The sequence below is a fragment of the Canis lupus genome, chromosome 9 (genome assembly GCF_048164855.1).
Source record: "Canis lupus baileyi chromosome 9, mCanLup2.hap1, whole genome shotgun sequence".
Taxonomy (NCBI): domain Eukaryota; kingdom Metazoa; phylum Chordata; class Mammalia; order Carnivora; family Canidae; genus Canis; species Canis lupus.
Window position 1 is genome coordinate 4,932,109 of NC_132846.1, and position 16,952 is coordinate 4,949,060.

At 45.7% G+C, this 16,952-nt stretch overlaps 1 protein-coding gene across 2 annotated transcripts in view; it reads right to left on the reverse strand.

Annotated features, from left to right (window-relative positions):
* The window catches only part of SLC7A8 (solute carrier family 7 member 8), a 49,721-nt gene that overhangs the window by 16,321 nt on the left and 16,448 nt on the right, over window positions 1-16,952 (reverse strand). Inside the window, exon 3 of one of the 2 annotated variants that reach the window (XM_072837909.1) lies at window positions 15,963-16,114. In XM_072837909.1, coding sequence (XP_072694010.1) covers window positions 15,963-16,114 — 152 coding nt within the window. Of the gene's footprint in view, window positions 1-6,586; window positions 6,726-15,962; window positions 16,115-16,952 lie in introns of those variants that run through there. The other variant, XM_072837910.1, reaches the window with a different exon arrangement.

Below are 16,952 nucleotides of genomic sequence, written 5' to 3' on the forward strand. Positions count from 1 at the left end.
TTAGCATTTCCCTCATGACTGATGATGTTGAGCATGTTTTCATGTGCTTATTTGCCACTATCCCTGAATTTTCTTTAGTGGCATGGGGGCTTTTAACTCTGCCTTCTAACCTAGGAATCATAGAGCTCCCACAGAGATCCAACAACATGGAACCTCCAAGGGTTGGAGGAGAGTTCAGAGGCTGAATCCTAGGATGGAGGGACTCCAATTTCACAGCCACACTCTGCAGGCAACCCAGGGAGCCTGTGCCACAGGAATGGGACTCTCACCTTTCTGGTGCTAGGAAGTCCTTGAGAACAAAGGGAAGGAGTTAAAACTCTCCTGTTTCTCCTTCCTCTGAGACAGTGACCAGGACGCGCCCCAGTCCTCCACAGTACAAGTCACACATGTAGAAGCACCAGGCTTTCTTCTCAAGCTCTGGCCAGGCCTCTGACTTCACTTGAGCAGTTGATCAAGTTATGTCAATACCTGATCCTCAAACTGTGTGTTTACTTTTCAAGTATTTTCCAACCTTACTTGATTCTGAGACCATGCAACAGGGAAGGACCTGACATTATTATCTATCTGTAACCTTTCTCTCCACACCATCCCTACCTGGCAAACTCCTCATCTTTCAAGATACAGCTCAAATGTTGCCTGTTCTGTGAGTCTTTATTATTTCACTTATTCCTGACAATGCACTGGCTGCAAGGTAAGATGGATCAGCCACATTTTATAGACAAGGAACAAAGTTTGTCCTTCCTCTCTATTCTCAGATCACTTTGTTTATATTTAATTTTGGCATCTACTTCTTTGTATTATAATGATGTGTCTTCATGTAGACTAGGAGGGTAGGGACTGTGACTTCACATGCTTTTAATCCCAGGGCATCATTAACACCTGCAAATAGCAGGTGCTCAACAAATATTTAATACTTGGATACAGAAAATGCCCCAATTCATTAGCCTGGCAATCTCAGATCAGTCTACACATTCTACAATTGCACACAGTATTCCCTGCTCCCCAGGAATCTCATCAAAAGGAGACATGATCCCTAGTTGGTTGCACAGAACCAAAAGAACAACAGGAAACTTGACTTCAAGAGTAGACACTCTTGACTCCTCATGGAGGAGCTGTTTTCCAAGATGGTGTCATATAAGGAGAACCAAAACATGTTGTCAGAGGAAGGATTTTAAGTGCCTGAACAGAGAGAACAACTTGTAAATACTCGAATGTTCCAGATGGACTGAGACATTCTGATAAACACACATTTGGTTTATCTTACTCAATTCAAAAAGGATTTCAGGATCACATGCCTGGTGACAATCTAACCCAAATCACTGTAAGCAACAGGGCCTGTGATCTGTTTCTCCTCAGGGCCCTGAGGACTACTAGGTACAAGACTGGGGCCCCAGGCCCTAGGAGTTGAGGCAGACACAAGCAATGACTTAAGGATAAAGGAGATTGATTTATGAAAAGAAGATTAGGACACAAAACCCATAGGGTTCAGGAATAGGTAAGGATTACAGAATAAGGAACCAGACTGTGATCACAAGGAAGAAAATTGTCTTCTACCAAGGGGAGGAGACGGCACTGTGGGAGATGATAGGAAAGTACTTGGAGGGAAGTAAGGGATGAGCAGGACAACTCACAGACATTCTTTTCCCAGCAGAATGGGAAATGTGGGGGGAATGTGGCCACCTCCTGGTGGGCTGGGATAGAAAACATAAAATCATCTATCTCTTTAAGAGAGGTACCTTGTCAAGGCGGTTAGAAAGATTTCTTCAAACAGCTCCACAGTATTCCTAGGGGATGGGAGATGTTTGAAGGAAGGGATTATTTGTCAAACAAACTTGTTGTGGGTGTCTTCTGTCCCACCTGACCTTATCTTCACAATTTCACAAGAACCCAGCCTTGACTAATATTTAACCTTTTACCATTACAGAGATCTTCCAGAAATAAAAAGAGAAATCCTGAGAATGAGGTGGGGAGACATTTTGCTTGTGACACTAATCTCCTTAGAACAATGGCTGCAGGCCCTCACACCTGACCTTTCACCCTGCAGTTGGGTGATCACAGCATGTGACTGAGGGGAAAGAGGGCACTTTCAGTCTCCTGCTACCACAGGATAGCTTCCCTCACAGCAGGCTGAAACCTGAGCCTCCAGGAGAGGAAAGGTCAGTGAGGGAAGGCAACGACTGTCAGGTGCTTGCCGACTGTCAGGTGCTTGCCGAGTCCCTGCCCTGTTCAGGCATCCTGTTTCTGCCTGTCTGCTACCCAGAGCTCCTTTCTGTTGTTAATGGCTATGGCCCCTCTCTCTTCTTAGCCAGACCCTGCATGCTACATCCTTGAGAAACAGTGACCTCAGGGAAGCCACATGTAGATGGGACTAGTGGCCACTGCAGCTCGAAATGTGAGGGTTTTCATCCAACCATCCATCTACCCAACCATCATCTACAAAGGGCCTACATGTGCTTGGCACTCTGGTAGGTGGGAGAGTTACAAGACACAAGTCTCTGTCCTCAGGAAGTTGAGAGCATAAGGTGGGGGAAATGAGTGAGCTAAAAGATGATCATACAACAATGTGACAGAGGAGCTCTTCATGGAAGCCAGTGGCTGTCCATGAAGAGCCCCTAATTTAGGATAAGGGAATCAGAGGTGCTTCCTATAGGAGAGGGAGACTGTAACCAGAAGGAGAATTTCATTTTGGCTCAGCTGGATAAAGTAAATAGAAAGGCATAAGACTCTGGTTCTTGTCCATTGTTGTCTGGCTGTAGGGTGGTTGCTGCTTCTCTAGAGGCCCTCATGGAATCTGGGGCTTATCTGTATTTCTTGGGCACTTTGTTCTTTTTTTCTCTTTTGTTTCCTTTCTGTTTGTTGGGTTTAAAAAAAGAGAGATGAAAAGAATCTCAAGACAATACTTTAAGAAGATTCTGAGTTTGGGTTGGTTACTTATTTTGCCAAGTTGGAAAAGGTGACAAGGTGACATTTTAACGTCAAAGTGACAGGAGGAATAAAAAAAAATAAGACCATCAGGAGTAGGGGACTCAGAGCCCAGCAATCCTGCGGTCTGTTTGGAGCCCAGGGCTCAGGGCCTCTCAGCTGCTGGATATAAGAGGTGGGTCAGTGCTCCCTGCCTGAGGGAAAGCTGTAAGACTGGCAGAAAGGTGTAGACTCCTTCTCAGAGTGATGACAATGCAGATCCTGTCACCGCCCTGGGCTTTGTCCACTGCGGAGAGGGTGGACAAGCTCCTGTTCCCTGCAGAGGAGGTACGCTCAAACCCTGTCCCAGCCCTGATCCTTGGACTCTGATCCCTGGGGAGTCAGACACCTCTCCTTCACTTCCTTCCTCTGACAATGACATCAGAGCTCATGGGGCCAGTGGGAGGCAGAAAAATGGCTATCCCAAAGAGGTCAAGATCCTAATTTTGTTAGTATGTTACTTTATATGACAAAAGAAAATTTGCAAATGTGATTACATTAAGGATCTTCAGATGGGGAGGTTATCCAGGATTATCTGGATGGGCTCAATGTAGTCACAAGAGTCCTTATAAGAGGGAAGCAGAAGGGTCAGAGTTAGAAAAAGACATAATGTCAGAAAGAGAGGTCAGAGAGGGAAAAAGAAAGATTTGAAGAAGCCATGCTGTGGGCTTTGAAGATGGAAGAAGGGGCCATGAGCCAAAGTATGTAGGGGGTCTCTAGAAGCTGGAAAAGGCAAGGAACAATAGTCCCCAGAGCCTCCAGAAAAAACAGCTTTGCTGACACCTTGAGCTTAGGACTTCTGATCTCCAGAACTATAAGACACTAAGTCTGTATAGTTTTAAGTCACTAAGTTTGTGGTAATTTGTTATAGTAGCAATAGGGATTTTTTTTTTATTTTTAAGGATTTTATTTATCTATTCATGAGAGACACAGAGAGAGGCAGAGACATAGGCAGAGGGAGACGCAGGCTTTCTGTAGGGAGTCTGATGTGGGACTCGATCCCAGGACCCCAGCCAGGATCACAACCTGAGCTACAGGCAGACATTCAACCACTGAGCCACCCAGGCTCCCCTTCAACAGGGAATTAATACAGGGCCAGGCACCATGCAGAAAGACCAGAGAGTAGGTGGCACACACTGAAATAGCAAAACTTTAAAAGAGCAACCAGGTGGCACACCCCAGAACCTCAAAGGAATGCCTGTCCACAGGCCTTGCAGGATACCAGTGGAGGGAAGTGGTGGTGTTCTCTAGAAGTAGGCAGTGAAAGTGAGTTCACCCATATGCTGACCTTGTTGGCAAATTTCTACATCACCTAACAGCATCCCAACTCTTCCACACTCCCAGGATACTCTAGCTGAAGTGTTACTGTCTCCTGTTCCTTCCCTTCCTAATTCTAAACAGTAGTAAACAGGCTCACCTTCCAATAATCCTAGCTGTGCTTTTACTCTCAGAAAAATCTGGGGGCAAAAGACACTCCCAATATTGCTTCTTCATCCAATTCTAGGCTCTTGTCTAGTCTCCTCCATATTCCACACAATTTCAGGCCCACACATCAACCCAGACACACATACAAACAGAGGCCCAAGTTCCAAACTTCTTACAAGGGGACTCTAGTGCTGGGAGGCTCATAGATGTGATTCTTTTCTTCTCTGCCCCCATGGTTTTATTGGTCTCCTAATTTTACTGACCAGAGGCTATAATCACAGGCCATAAAGAAGTCAAGGTGGAAATCCAGGAGATGAATTCAAGAGTCCTGAGACTGAGTTCCTTCCTCAAGTTGAAGGGTAGAGAGGCCATACTGTGCGCTATCTTGCAGTGGACAACACCAGAAGCACCCTGACCGAGCTCGCTCTGGGGCTTTCCCAGGTGGAGTCAATCCAACCCAATCCCCCAGGAGGTAAGGCAAGGTTAAAAGACTACAAATTTTAGAAGGGAAGAATAGAAACAACATGTTTTGGGAAACTTTACCTTAGATGAATACATTTTAGACTATAGGTAAAAGAAACAATTTGAAATTAATCTCTCCAGTCCATTTTTTAAAAGAACGTCAGTGACTCAATAGCATAAAATAAATAAATCTTCCTTTAGAAAATTTTAAGCATGGATTAGGGAGGGAATTGTGGGGCTGGTTTTAAGTGACTGCAATCAGTACAGACCAGGGCTGTGTCTTCAGATGCTCCCATGCTTCTGGATACAGGACTCTGGCCTTTTGCTGAGCTGGGCTGGCAAAGGGTCATTCTGTGTCTCCATCAGAGGGCCAATGAATGCCTTCCCACATGGATCCCTAAACCAATCCCATTCCTTTTGCCAAGCCAGCTTCTCCTTCATGGACCACACTGTTCTGGTGTGATGGGGTGAAAGCCAGGACGTGGCCATTTGGATAGGGGGCTGGACTGATTGTTCTTTTTTAAGATTTTATTTATTATTCAAGAGGAGACAGAGAGAGAGGCAGAGACACAGGCAGAGGGAGAAGCAGGCTCCATGCAGGGAACCTGACGTGGGACTCGATCCCGGGTCTCCAGGATCATGCCCTGGGCCGAAGGAGGCGCTAAACCGCTGAGCCACCCAGGGATCTCCATGGACTGATTGTTCTAAAAAGAGTGCTCAGAAGAATGAACTGTGCCCTACTATCCAGAGGCACATTTCTAGCCTCATGAACAATCAGAGCCAGGAATGACCTGAGAGATTCAGAAACTCATTTTATATGCGAGTGGAGTAAGACCCCAGCTAATGTCCCCCTGCCCTCCCTCCAATTCCCAGTTGCTTATTCTGCCCCTATGTCAGCCTTTCTTTTATCACATACACATTATTCTACTTACTCTTTGCCCATTCCCACATTCTGTCTCACCCTGCTCCTGTCAATGGTACCCATGATCATTGCTCAAATGCTTGAGTCAGTCACCTGAAGATACTAGCTAATTTGTTTCCAGGACAGTGGGAAGTAAGATGCCAATGTGGCAAAAGGGGGAAGACTAAGAGGCTACCCCTGAGAGACTGCTGCTTCCAGAGCTTTAGAAAATTCTTTCCCACTGGCAGACCTGACTCCCTGCCTTGTATTCCCTTCTCTGGCCCCTTGTCTATGTCACCATCATGTGTTCTCTTGAACTCTGGGAACTTCTTAGGACTTCTTGGTCTTGCTGGCTTCTATCTTCCTCAGGAGTGGGCTGGAGGCAGCTTGGAAAGGTTTGTTTTCCTTTAGCATTTCCAGAACTAGGCCTCTCTGTCTCTTCAGATAAGAGAAAACAGGCAATAAAAAGGGGGGAAAATGCCCAGACTTGCCAAAGTCCATAAAGACAGGTAGTGGGGAAGAGAGGGGAAGAGTGAGCCTGAGAAACGACAGCAGGGATTAAGGAAGAGGAGGAACAATACACAGTGTTATGAGTGAGGGAGAAAGAGCTCGAGAGAAGGCAAGGACAGAAAAAATAAAGATGTAATGGACTAAGCAGACAGCTGCTGAAAAGGGAAGCTGTGACGCCAAGTTGTAGAAGTCAGAACACCCTGTTCCTCTCCAGAACTTCAAAATAAGCACCTTTCCTGGGTGGAGCGCCCAGCCCTCTGAAACAGCCGTAAATTTCACCTGGGTTATGGGGCCTGCCTGCCAGAAGCATTGGTTTCTTAGCCTCACCTTTTGCTGGAGCACACTTTTCCACCTTCAGCCTTCTGCCGTGGTGCCCTGCCTCCCTCCAGACCTGGAGCTAAAGGGGTGAGGTGCCGCCCTTCAGACCAACCCCCTGGTGTCCATGGTGCCCAAGCTGGAGCTGCTGGTGAGCACCCAGCCCCTACGAGGGGGGTGTGGTGACAGGGCTCTGTGATAGGCTGGACCGGGCTACTGGCTGCCTCTCCCCCTCCTGCTCCTGGAAGGATCTGGGCACGTGTTTCTAATTGGGGAAAGGCTGCCTCGGCTTGGCCTGCCTAACCTCAGCCGTTTCCAGATCTAGCAGGTTACCAGTGCTGGCTGCCAAAAGGCACTGTGAAAACACAGAACCCTGTTTGAGTTCTAACGCACACAACCCAAGGCTCTGATAAGGTTCCAGGCCTGCCCACGCCGGCCAGCCTGAGCTATCTTTCCTTCTCCGAGTCCTCAGACAGACCTGGAGGGAAAGTGGGGTATGAGTGCAGAGATGCAGCCAGCTTCCTAGAATCCTTTGCTGTGCCCAGGGTGAGACATTTTTCATCTGGGATGAGGAGCTGCATTATAAAGTCTCAAGTTGTTGCCTACCTAAAACAAAGGTTGTATTATGATACATGTAAATAACTTGACTGATGAAAGACACCAAAACAAAGCAACAGCAGTTATACTAAAATAAATCAAATGAGCCCTTCCCTATAAACTATGCTTTGATCCCAGCTTCTGTAAGGCCACAATGAGGCTGTGAAACAGATCTTGCTACGATGCTACAGTAACATTTTGTCCTTCTCCAGCCCCTTTCATCTGGAAGCATTCTTCAAGCTAAGCTCTTACCCATGCTGCCCCACCCCCCTCCCAGCTCTCTCTTCCCCTTCTTTCTTCCCCTGACCCCTCTGTGCCAGTTGCTAGACCTGGAGTTTCTGCTGAATCACCATCTGGTACTTAGTTTAGCCAAGAAAACCCAAACTCCCAGCTCAGCATTTTCCAAGAGCTGAGTAGTTCTCTCTTCAGCATAAGCTAAACATGGCCTCTGAGCTGGGGGCAGAGGGAGGAATTGGGAGGCAGCTGGAAAGGAGGGGAGACAGACCTGTTTCAGGAAGCCTCAATTCCATTTGTTATTCTCCCAAGTAGGGCTAGATGCATTCCCAGAAACAAGCTCCTCATTCCCCAATTTCCAGGACTTGGCTATGTGCACCCTTTGAACACCAAACTCTAATCTGAGAGTAAAAGTTGGAGACCAGAAGAGACGGTATGGAAAGCCAGGAAAGAGGAGGTGATCTGGACCAGGAACTGAAGCATATTGAAACTAAAAAGACCCTAACTTCTCAGGTAGCTGGTGGGGACAAACAGCCTGGTCTGAGAATGAAACTGGATTTAGACCAATGGACATCACCAATACATCTCTAGGGAAGAAGACCTCCATGAAAGTCTAGAATTCACTGTGATATTTATAATTGCATACTGTGATATATAAACTATAAAGCACTTACCAATAGTTATTCTTCTGAGAGTTCAAGACTGGGTTGGTCTTATGGAAATGTAAGATGAGGATAATGAAGATACCTTCACTCCAGGGCTGTAAGCATAAGGAATACTCCAGAAGCCATATAGGGCAGAGAGGAGGTGAAATGGCCCTGAAAAGCAGGTGTTCACTCTGCCATTAAAGGCGTGGTGTCCAAAGCACATGGAATGCCTTCCTCAAGTCCCAGCATCAGATCTTGAGTATTAGAGAGTGAATGGGAAGGGTTGCAAAGGCAAAGGGGCTCAACCCAGTATGAACCACACCAATGGCAAGGCATTAAAATATGATCCAGTGTTGTCCTCGATTTATTTCACCTGCATTCCAACAAGAATGTGCCATCCTTGACTCCCTAATCACTCTAATCACTAGGTCCTGCCATTTCTACTTTGTAAATGCCAAATATATCTTTCTGTTTATTCCCACAGCTCCATCCCCAATACACATCATTGTCATCCCTATCTTGGATTTCTGTAACCACACTGTAATTGGTCTCCTTGCCTCTGATCTTATTCCCCTCTCCAATTCATCCTTCACCCTTGCAGCCATGAGTCTTCTAAATAACATAAATATGATCATGTCAGTCCTCTGTTTGAAACCCTTTAATGCCTTCCCATTGCTCTTAGGGGAAAGTTTAATCTCTCCAACATCACTTACAAAGCCCTTTCATGGCTGGATCTTCACTTCTATCTATACCTCCTACCTCCTAGTCTATGCTGTGGCTATACTGAAATACCTTGAGTTCCCCCAGGGGGCCATGTTCTTTCTTGTCCCCAGACCTTGGCACATGTTAATCCTTCCCTCTATAACATTCTCCCCACCCTATCCTGTTTGACTTTTCTCTCCATGCTGGATACTGCCTGGCTATCTCCAACTGGTCTTTCCTCAACTTACATGTAATTTTCTCCAAGATTTTCCTCAATCACGTCCCTACCCCTATTTCTGTTATATCTAGCTCAGCCTGGATGTTGTCTTCTTGGGGATTTACAACACTTAGAACTGAAATTCCCTGTGTACTTGCCAGAATCATCCAGTGGATCGTGGGTTCCTTAGTACAGGAACTAAGTATCCTTATGCCTAACACAGTTCCTGGAGCAGACACTAATATTTGATAATGATTGAATGATTCTGTATCCTCTGTGGCACTTAGAGGACACAGAAGTGGACTCAATAAATGCTGATTAAGGCTTAGTTCCCTACTGCTGCTGCAAACAAGAATGAGGGTTTTTTGGTTCACTGTTGTATCTCTTGAGCTCAGAACAGTATCTAGCACATCCCAGGTACTTGGCAAATGTTTGTTGAATAAGCAGTGTTGAGATTCTCGTTTATATAATGCTTTCCAAGAGTCTTAACCTGTTTCTAAGCCATACTGCTCTAGAGCAGGCTTTGGAGCAGCCACCTGAGGTGGCCACCCTGAGGAAGATTTCCAACCAAAGACCTGCTAAGGTCTCCCCAGGGCTTTGTGGGGGCAGTGGAAGGCAGAAATGCAGAACACATTGTGACTGCTCATTGTAAATGGTAGACAGTTGAGATATTTCATTTTGATTTGTACTAGATAAACTAGATTGCTCTCTCCTTGTAGTCAATCAGTCACTATGTACAGCTAATTCTACTGAAATCTTTCTTGTTTTTGCTACCTTGTAATTTAGCTTTTATTTCAGGCCAGAACTTCTCCAGCCTGGACAAAATGCTTAGCTTGCTAACTTGTCTCCCTGCTTCAAGTGTCATAGTCCTTTTTTCACGTAAATGTGAACCTAATCATGTTACTCTTCTGACCAAAATCCTTCAGTGGTTCCCATGTCTTGGACGAAGCCCACTCTCTCCTGCATGATATACGGGATCCTTTCAGATCTTGCTCCTGCTCACCTGCTCAGCCTCATCTCCTGTACTTTTCTCTACACAAAAGTACTTGCTTTTCTCCAACAGGTCATTTCTCTCACGCCAGGTCTTGCTGGTGCCCTTCCCTCTACTTGGCTGTTCTATTTCATGCTTATCTGGAGCTATCTATTTATCTTGTGAGATTTAGCTTTATCTGGGAGCCTTTCCTAGCATTCCTCCCCCAACTTTAAAGCTCCTTTCTCTGTGTTGCAAACACTTTTATTATCACATTGTATTGTAATTATTTGTTTGTACACCAATCTCTTCGTTAGCCTTTACTCTCTTCTCAGACTCTGTATAAATAATGCCTTATCTCCACTCTCCATGTAGGAGCTCAGTATGGTGATTAACTGATAGATTTGCAGTTTCTTTTTTCCTAGGAAAGCCAGTCCTAAGGAATCATAAAAGTGAAAAATGGGGTTTTAGTCAAATTGACCCTCAGTAAAAAATTAAGAGATTTTTTCAAAATGCAGTTGACCCTTGAACAACATGGTTTTGAACTGACCAGGTCTACTTATATGTGGATTTTCTACAGTACAGTACTATAAATGTATTTTCTTCTCCTTATATTTTCTTAATAACATTTTTAGCTTACTTTATTATAAGAATATGGTATATGTAATACATACAACATAGAAAATATGTGTTGGGCAGCCCTGGTGGCTCAGCGGTTTAGCGCCGCCTTCAGCCCAGGGTGTGATCCTGGAGACCCGGTATCAAGTCCCATGTCGGGCTCCCTGCATGGAGCCTGCTTCTCCCTCTACCTGTGTCTCTGCCTCTGTCTCTCTCTGTGTGTCTCTCGTGAATAAATAAATAAATAAAATCTTTAAAAAAAAAGAAAAAGAAAATGTGTGTTAATCAGCTGTTTATGTTATTGGTAAGGCTTCCAGTCATTAGTAAGCTAAGAGTAGTTAGGTTTTGGGGAGTCAAAAGTTATATGTGGATTTTCAATTGTTCAGGAGTCAGTGTCCCTAACCACTGCATTGTTCAAGGATCAACTGTATTTAGAGTTTAAATGCTGGCTAGCTAGAAGATGTACAGAAAAAGAAGATGACTTGGATGTATGGGAATCAAATGTAGGCAGTCTGGATTTGTCTGGATTCATATGTACAAGGATAATGAGACACCCAAAGAACTCTAGGGGCCAATGAGGGCAAGAAGGCATTGTTGCTCAGGCACCTGAGGCAACAGGTTTAGTTTATGGTGATAATTTTGGGGCTAGAGAATGTGAAACCTCAAAGGAAAATGAACCGAGATTAAGGGACTTAGAAGTTAGGAAAGACTAGAACCCTCTGATGTCAAGGGATTAATTTGCAAGAGACTTGCAAAACAACACACAGGTTTATCGATCATAGCATTCTGCATCAAGGACCTAGGAACTTATCACAGAGGAATTGGAAAGCAATTCAGGGTTAAAAGTTATATGTACAATAAAGTCCTTTCTCGTCTAAATTGCTCGAGGGAGAAGAAGAAAAAGAAGGAGAAGCAGGAGAAAAAGGAGAAGAAGAAAAAAAGAGAAGGAAGAGGAAGAAGAGAAGGAGAAATCTGAAGCCCTAAAAAACCAGCCTCTTAGGAATCTCAGTAGAAAGATAGAAAGCAAGATAAGAAGCAGGTTTTTTTGTTTTTTGTTTTTTGTTTTTTTTGTTTTGTTTTGTTTTTGACTTGTGAAATGCATGCAGGGCACTCTTGTTCCCTCAGGGAGAGAAATGAGAAGGAAATTCTGTAGTAAAGGTATTCAGGGAGAAGAGGAGACTTGAATGAGAAGAAAAAAAATTCTACTTCAGATCCCGGACATGACCCCAGCCCCCAAGAAGAGGAAGGAGGTCAGGAGTTGCCTGAGTGGAAGGGGCCCAGTCCCAAGGACAGGGAGACAAACAGATCCTGAAGGAAAACCCAGAGTAAGGAAGCAAGAAGCACACATGGGGGACCCCCAGAACACCTGATGCTCCTTCAGTGTCACTGGGACCACTTTGTTTATAGCCAGAGACTCAGGAAATAGCCAAAAGAGATAGTTAAGTGATAAAACAGCAAGCTGCAGAAATAATCTAGCAATATATATGTCTATATGCCCAGACACACGCGGAGAGATGTATTTTACTTAGACCTGGGGGCAGCCCAGGTGGCTCAGCGGTTTAGCACTGCCTTCAGCCCAGGGCATGATCCTGGAGACCCGGGATCAAGTCCCACGTCAGGCTCCCTGCATGAAGCCTGCTTCTCCCTCTGCCTGTGTCTCTGCCTCTCTGTGTCTCTCATGAATAAATAAATAAAATCTTAAAAGAAAAAAAAAAAAAGAACTGGAAGGATACCTGTCCACTGCTAGCAAGGCTCCTGGGCAGGGGAGAGGGGTGAAAATAAGGGGAAGTTTTCACAGTCGACTCTCTCTCTCTCTCTCTCTCCCTATATGTGTATATATATATACATATATATCTCTATATGTATATAGAGAGAGATTGAGAGAGAGAAAAGATAGTCCTTTATTTGCAAAGTAGTGAAAAGAGAAACTTTCCAAGCAAATCACAGAAGGCACCCAAACCACTTTAAACCAAGTTTCAACACCTCGTATTACTCTTTCCTAAGTTCCTCCTCCCACTAATATGCATGCTCTGGAGAAGGGAGAAAGCTTTTTATTTAATTAAAATGTAAAATATGGTCTTTTTTTTTTACTGCTTGGTAGCTAGGGATATTCTGCTGACTCAGCAGTGAATAATCAGCTTTGACCTACATAATAGAATAACTCAAAGTGGCAGCTGCAGTTGCATAAGCAGATCCAAATCTGCAGTTCCTTCTCCCTCCCCCCAAGGCTCCTTGCAGGCAAGCCAGTTCCAGCAGGTTCTCCCCACCTCTCCAGCCCCATCTGGCTGTCCCACCACCATTTTTCATCCAATGTACTCTGGCCCTACCGCAGAACCAGACTTGACCTCATCTCCTCCCTCCCACAGCCAACTCCAGCCAGGGGTTTTGCCACAGGGCTTCTCCTTGCTGGGATCCCTACCCTGACTTCTAGCTCCCTCCATGACACACCAGTAACCCCTGCAGAGGGTGGCCTTTCCCTCAAAAACTCTCTCCTACAGTGGGTGGAGCTTTTCATCTGCATGCCCAAATGACACAGCAGAAAGCAGAGCTTCTTGTTTAAATACATTCAGAAGAGCCCAAACTCTCCAGTGATTCTCTCAAAAATATACCTAGACTGGGCCACTCTTGGCTCTACTGCCAAAGAACACCAGGCCTATTTTCACACAGCCGGCTGGCCTGGCACCTGCTAAGATGAAAGCATTTAGGGAAAGTAGCACCCATCAAGCCTTCCTGACTGTTTGGCTCCTATTTCATTTGATATCTTAAGAGATGATTTGAGGGGCCTGTAAAAGTATGTTTAAAAAAAAAAAAAGTATTCAACAAACCAGAAAACAGAACCTTTCTTGGCATAGACTTGAATAGCTGGGAGTGTTTGGATGAGAAAGTGTGAGTGTGTGGCTACATCCACATGAATACCTCTGTAGGGAGAGGGGTTATGGGTTCCACATGGCCTTCATATCTGGGAGGAAGGGGGTAGCACTTGGACTGAGGTGAGGAGCTGTTTCCCACCTCCTCTAAAAGGAATGAGGATAAATAAGTTTGGGTTTAAGAAGGGTTTTCTGCTCATGAAGGTCAAAAAGTACTTGAATACCTATCTCAAGGACACTGAAAAATTCCTCTCTCTGGAGGACAAGATTGACCAATGTTAAGTTTGAGATAATCTCCTTGCAGTTCTATTTAGGAGGCAGAGGACAAACCAGATAAGCTTTATTGAACTTCGATGGCAGGAATTGAGAGAGGAGAGGACTTTGTTATTTTGTCATCAGAGTTTCTAAATTCCTCCTTCTCTTGGTGCTAGGATTGTCTAGGTGAGGGATGGGCTGCAGAGGGGACAGCATACAACCTGTCTTTCTGGAGCTGGGCTATAGGCAGTAGCAGTCCTCATCTCCTGTCTGGCCTGAAGGGACATCTATGGGGCTATTTTAGTGTAGAGGGTCTTTGCACAAGGGGTCACCTACCCTTGGCAGATTAGGGGAAAGACAAGGGAAGCTGTAGGTCAGCTGCCTAGGAACTCTACCCTATGGCCTGGTTTCTCTTCTTAGTGACAAGTCTTAGGATTCTCAATTTCCCATTGGAGACTAAGGGTGGCCTCTTGTGTGACACTTCAGCAGTATCAGCAGGAAAAAGGAAGCCGAGTCTTCGTGCACGAGACACTGAAATAGCAGTGGCCAGCACTTATGGGGTGCTCCTTTCCACCCTCCCTAACCTGACTGATGGCAGGAACAGAGACTCTTCCTGCATTCCCACGCTCCTCCCTGCCACCACTCCCTCCCACATCTGGATCCAGCTAGCAAGCAAGGACTGAGTGACTACACTCAGTGACCACCCTCAGTGACTATGTGACCCTGTGCTAAGAACATGTGTTATCTCATGCAACCCTTGCAACCATGACCTCCTGTGCAGGCAGGGTTACAACCCCCATCTCACAGTAGGGTGGGATACAGAATTTGGCCAAGCACTTGGCACAATTAGAGAGCTGTGCCGGGATACAGCCTCAGGCAACCTGGTTCTGGAGCCCCCATTCCTTTGCCTTAAGGGCCATAAGCAGGCCTAAGCACAAGGAATACAGCCCAAACAAGTCTCTTGACCCCATAGTACCACTTGCCTGGATGGTAGGGGGCTATCCCAGAGCTGAATACCACTGCCAAAGAGGGCACACTTGCCAAGGAGACTACTCATTGGATCCAGCTGACTGCCCTGTGAGAGGCTTTGGGATGACCCCTCCCTCCCTTTCCCACCAGCATGACAGAAGGAAAATGTCAAGACCTAGGAAAGGCTGTGACCTGGATGGTCACTGATCTCAGCTAAGTGTATGTGTGTTGAAAGGTATGGTAAGGCAGGGATCATGTTAACTCCAAAAATGGACCCTTTGAAAAAAATCTAAATATTTACTTTAGAAATTAGTTTTGTGGGGAGCACCTGGGTGGCTCAGTTGGTTAAGTGTCTGACTCTTGATTTTGGCTCAGGTCATGATCTCAGGGTCCTGGGATCCAGCCCTGTTTGGTCTCCCCACTCAGCAGGAAGTCTGCTTGTCTCCCACTCTCTCTGCCCCTCCTTCTGCTCACATTCATGCTCTCTCTTTCTCAAATAAATTAAATCTTTAAAAAATTAGTTTTTGGTTAAAAGATATAAAAATACCCCAATCCATTGAGATTCCTGAGAATTCCTAAAAATATGGGTTGCAGACCTTCTCTACAACAAATCTCTAACCTATCCCAGCTCACAGACATCTTTCTCCCTTCTCTGAATTTTTATTGCAATTGAATCCTCACCACAGAACCTATCTATATGGCTTTTCTCCCCAGTTAGGCAGCAAATGTATCAAGGGGGCGGGGACCACGAACAATGCATTTATTTTCTCCCAACTCCCGACTTTACACTCTCCTCCCATAGAGTTTTAAGATGTGTGAGCTGGCAGGTTGACGTAGAGGTGGATGAAGTCAGAAAAATCTCCCTGTGTGCAGCAGGGAGCCTCCAGAACAGTGTACGGTGTACATAGTGAAGGGATCAGGAGACCTGGGCTCCACTCAGGGCATGCCACCTTGGGTATGTCACTTGCCTGGCTCCTTTCCTTATCTGCTCTAGGAAAGTGATAATACTGGCCCTGCTTACCTCATGGATTTGTCATGAGGCTCAGATCAGATAATATAGATGAAAGTGCTGTGTATGATGTAAAGAGCCTTACTGGTGAAAATTACTGTGCCTCTGAGCTGCTACCCACGTTTCTTCTTTTTTGCAACACCATCTGATTACATGCAGAATCAATTCATCCAAAGCACCCATGTAGGAAAAGTAATGGGGAAAAAATAAAGGAGGGAAGGAAAGAAAGAGGGAGAGGAAGGAGAATTGGAGACATGTGGCCAAAGAAGTCCATCCTGAGAACAAGGCCCAGATGGCACTTACATAAGCAGATGGCAGCCAGGAGTCGAAGGCCAGACTCGGGGGGGAAGCAGGTGGGGAAGAGCGGCTGCAGCACATAGTTGGAGAAGGTGAGAGCGATAACAGCCTGGTTGGTGGGGTAGATCACCAGCACCGCAATCCATAGCCTCAGGAACCTGAAAGGGAACAGGACAGAACTTGACTCAAGACAGCTGCAGAGACCCTTACCCCCACCAACTGCACTGCAAGGATTCACAAGTCATTGGGGGAAGCCTGGGCATGTCACTGGGCAGCGTTAGGAGAGGTGGGTGGGCGAAAGGGGTATGTTTCTTTTTTGTTTTCTGGAATGCTGAGAAGCCCAGCCCTTGCTCAACAAGACAGCTGGCTGTCTGCAATGACAAAGTGGTGTGATGATGAGGAGCTAAGTGTTTACTAGTATGAACACGCGTCTTGGCATTCCTTCTCTCTCCTCTCTCCTTTGACCATCTTTTCTCTATTCTCTGGGCCCTCACATCCAGCAGTGGAAAATAAAATTGGAAACCCCAGAATTCTGATAGCCAGAACATGCTTAGGGTGTGGCTGCTTAAGCAACTGCCAGGTGCCGCCGAGAGTGGGGTGGTGAGGGGTAAGTGCCCTCCACATCCTTGGCGCCTTGCTGAGAGTTCAGCTCCCCAGTAGCAGGGCTGCAGAGGCTGAGGAAATTCAAGATCAGGGCCTGGCTCTGCAGGGAGGTATCATCTTTGGTCATGTGAGACGAGGGTACCCTGTTTCTCAGGTGGCCACTCTAATTTGTCAAGAGAAGAGGGCTTTGTTTTGTGAGGTGCTTTCCCTGAAAATTTATGGTCAGAGTTGTCATAAAGTTCTGTTTGCTGTCACCCATTGAATCTTGCCCACTGAGATCAACAGAGAGGTCAAGACTACAACCTGGTTCTTCCATCACCCTCAGGAGAATCAAGGGGACACAGAGCTACACTAGCAACCATGACAGGGAGGCAAAAGAGGAATCCTATTCTG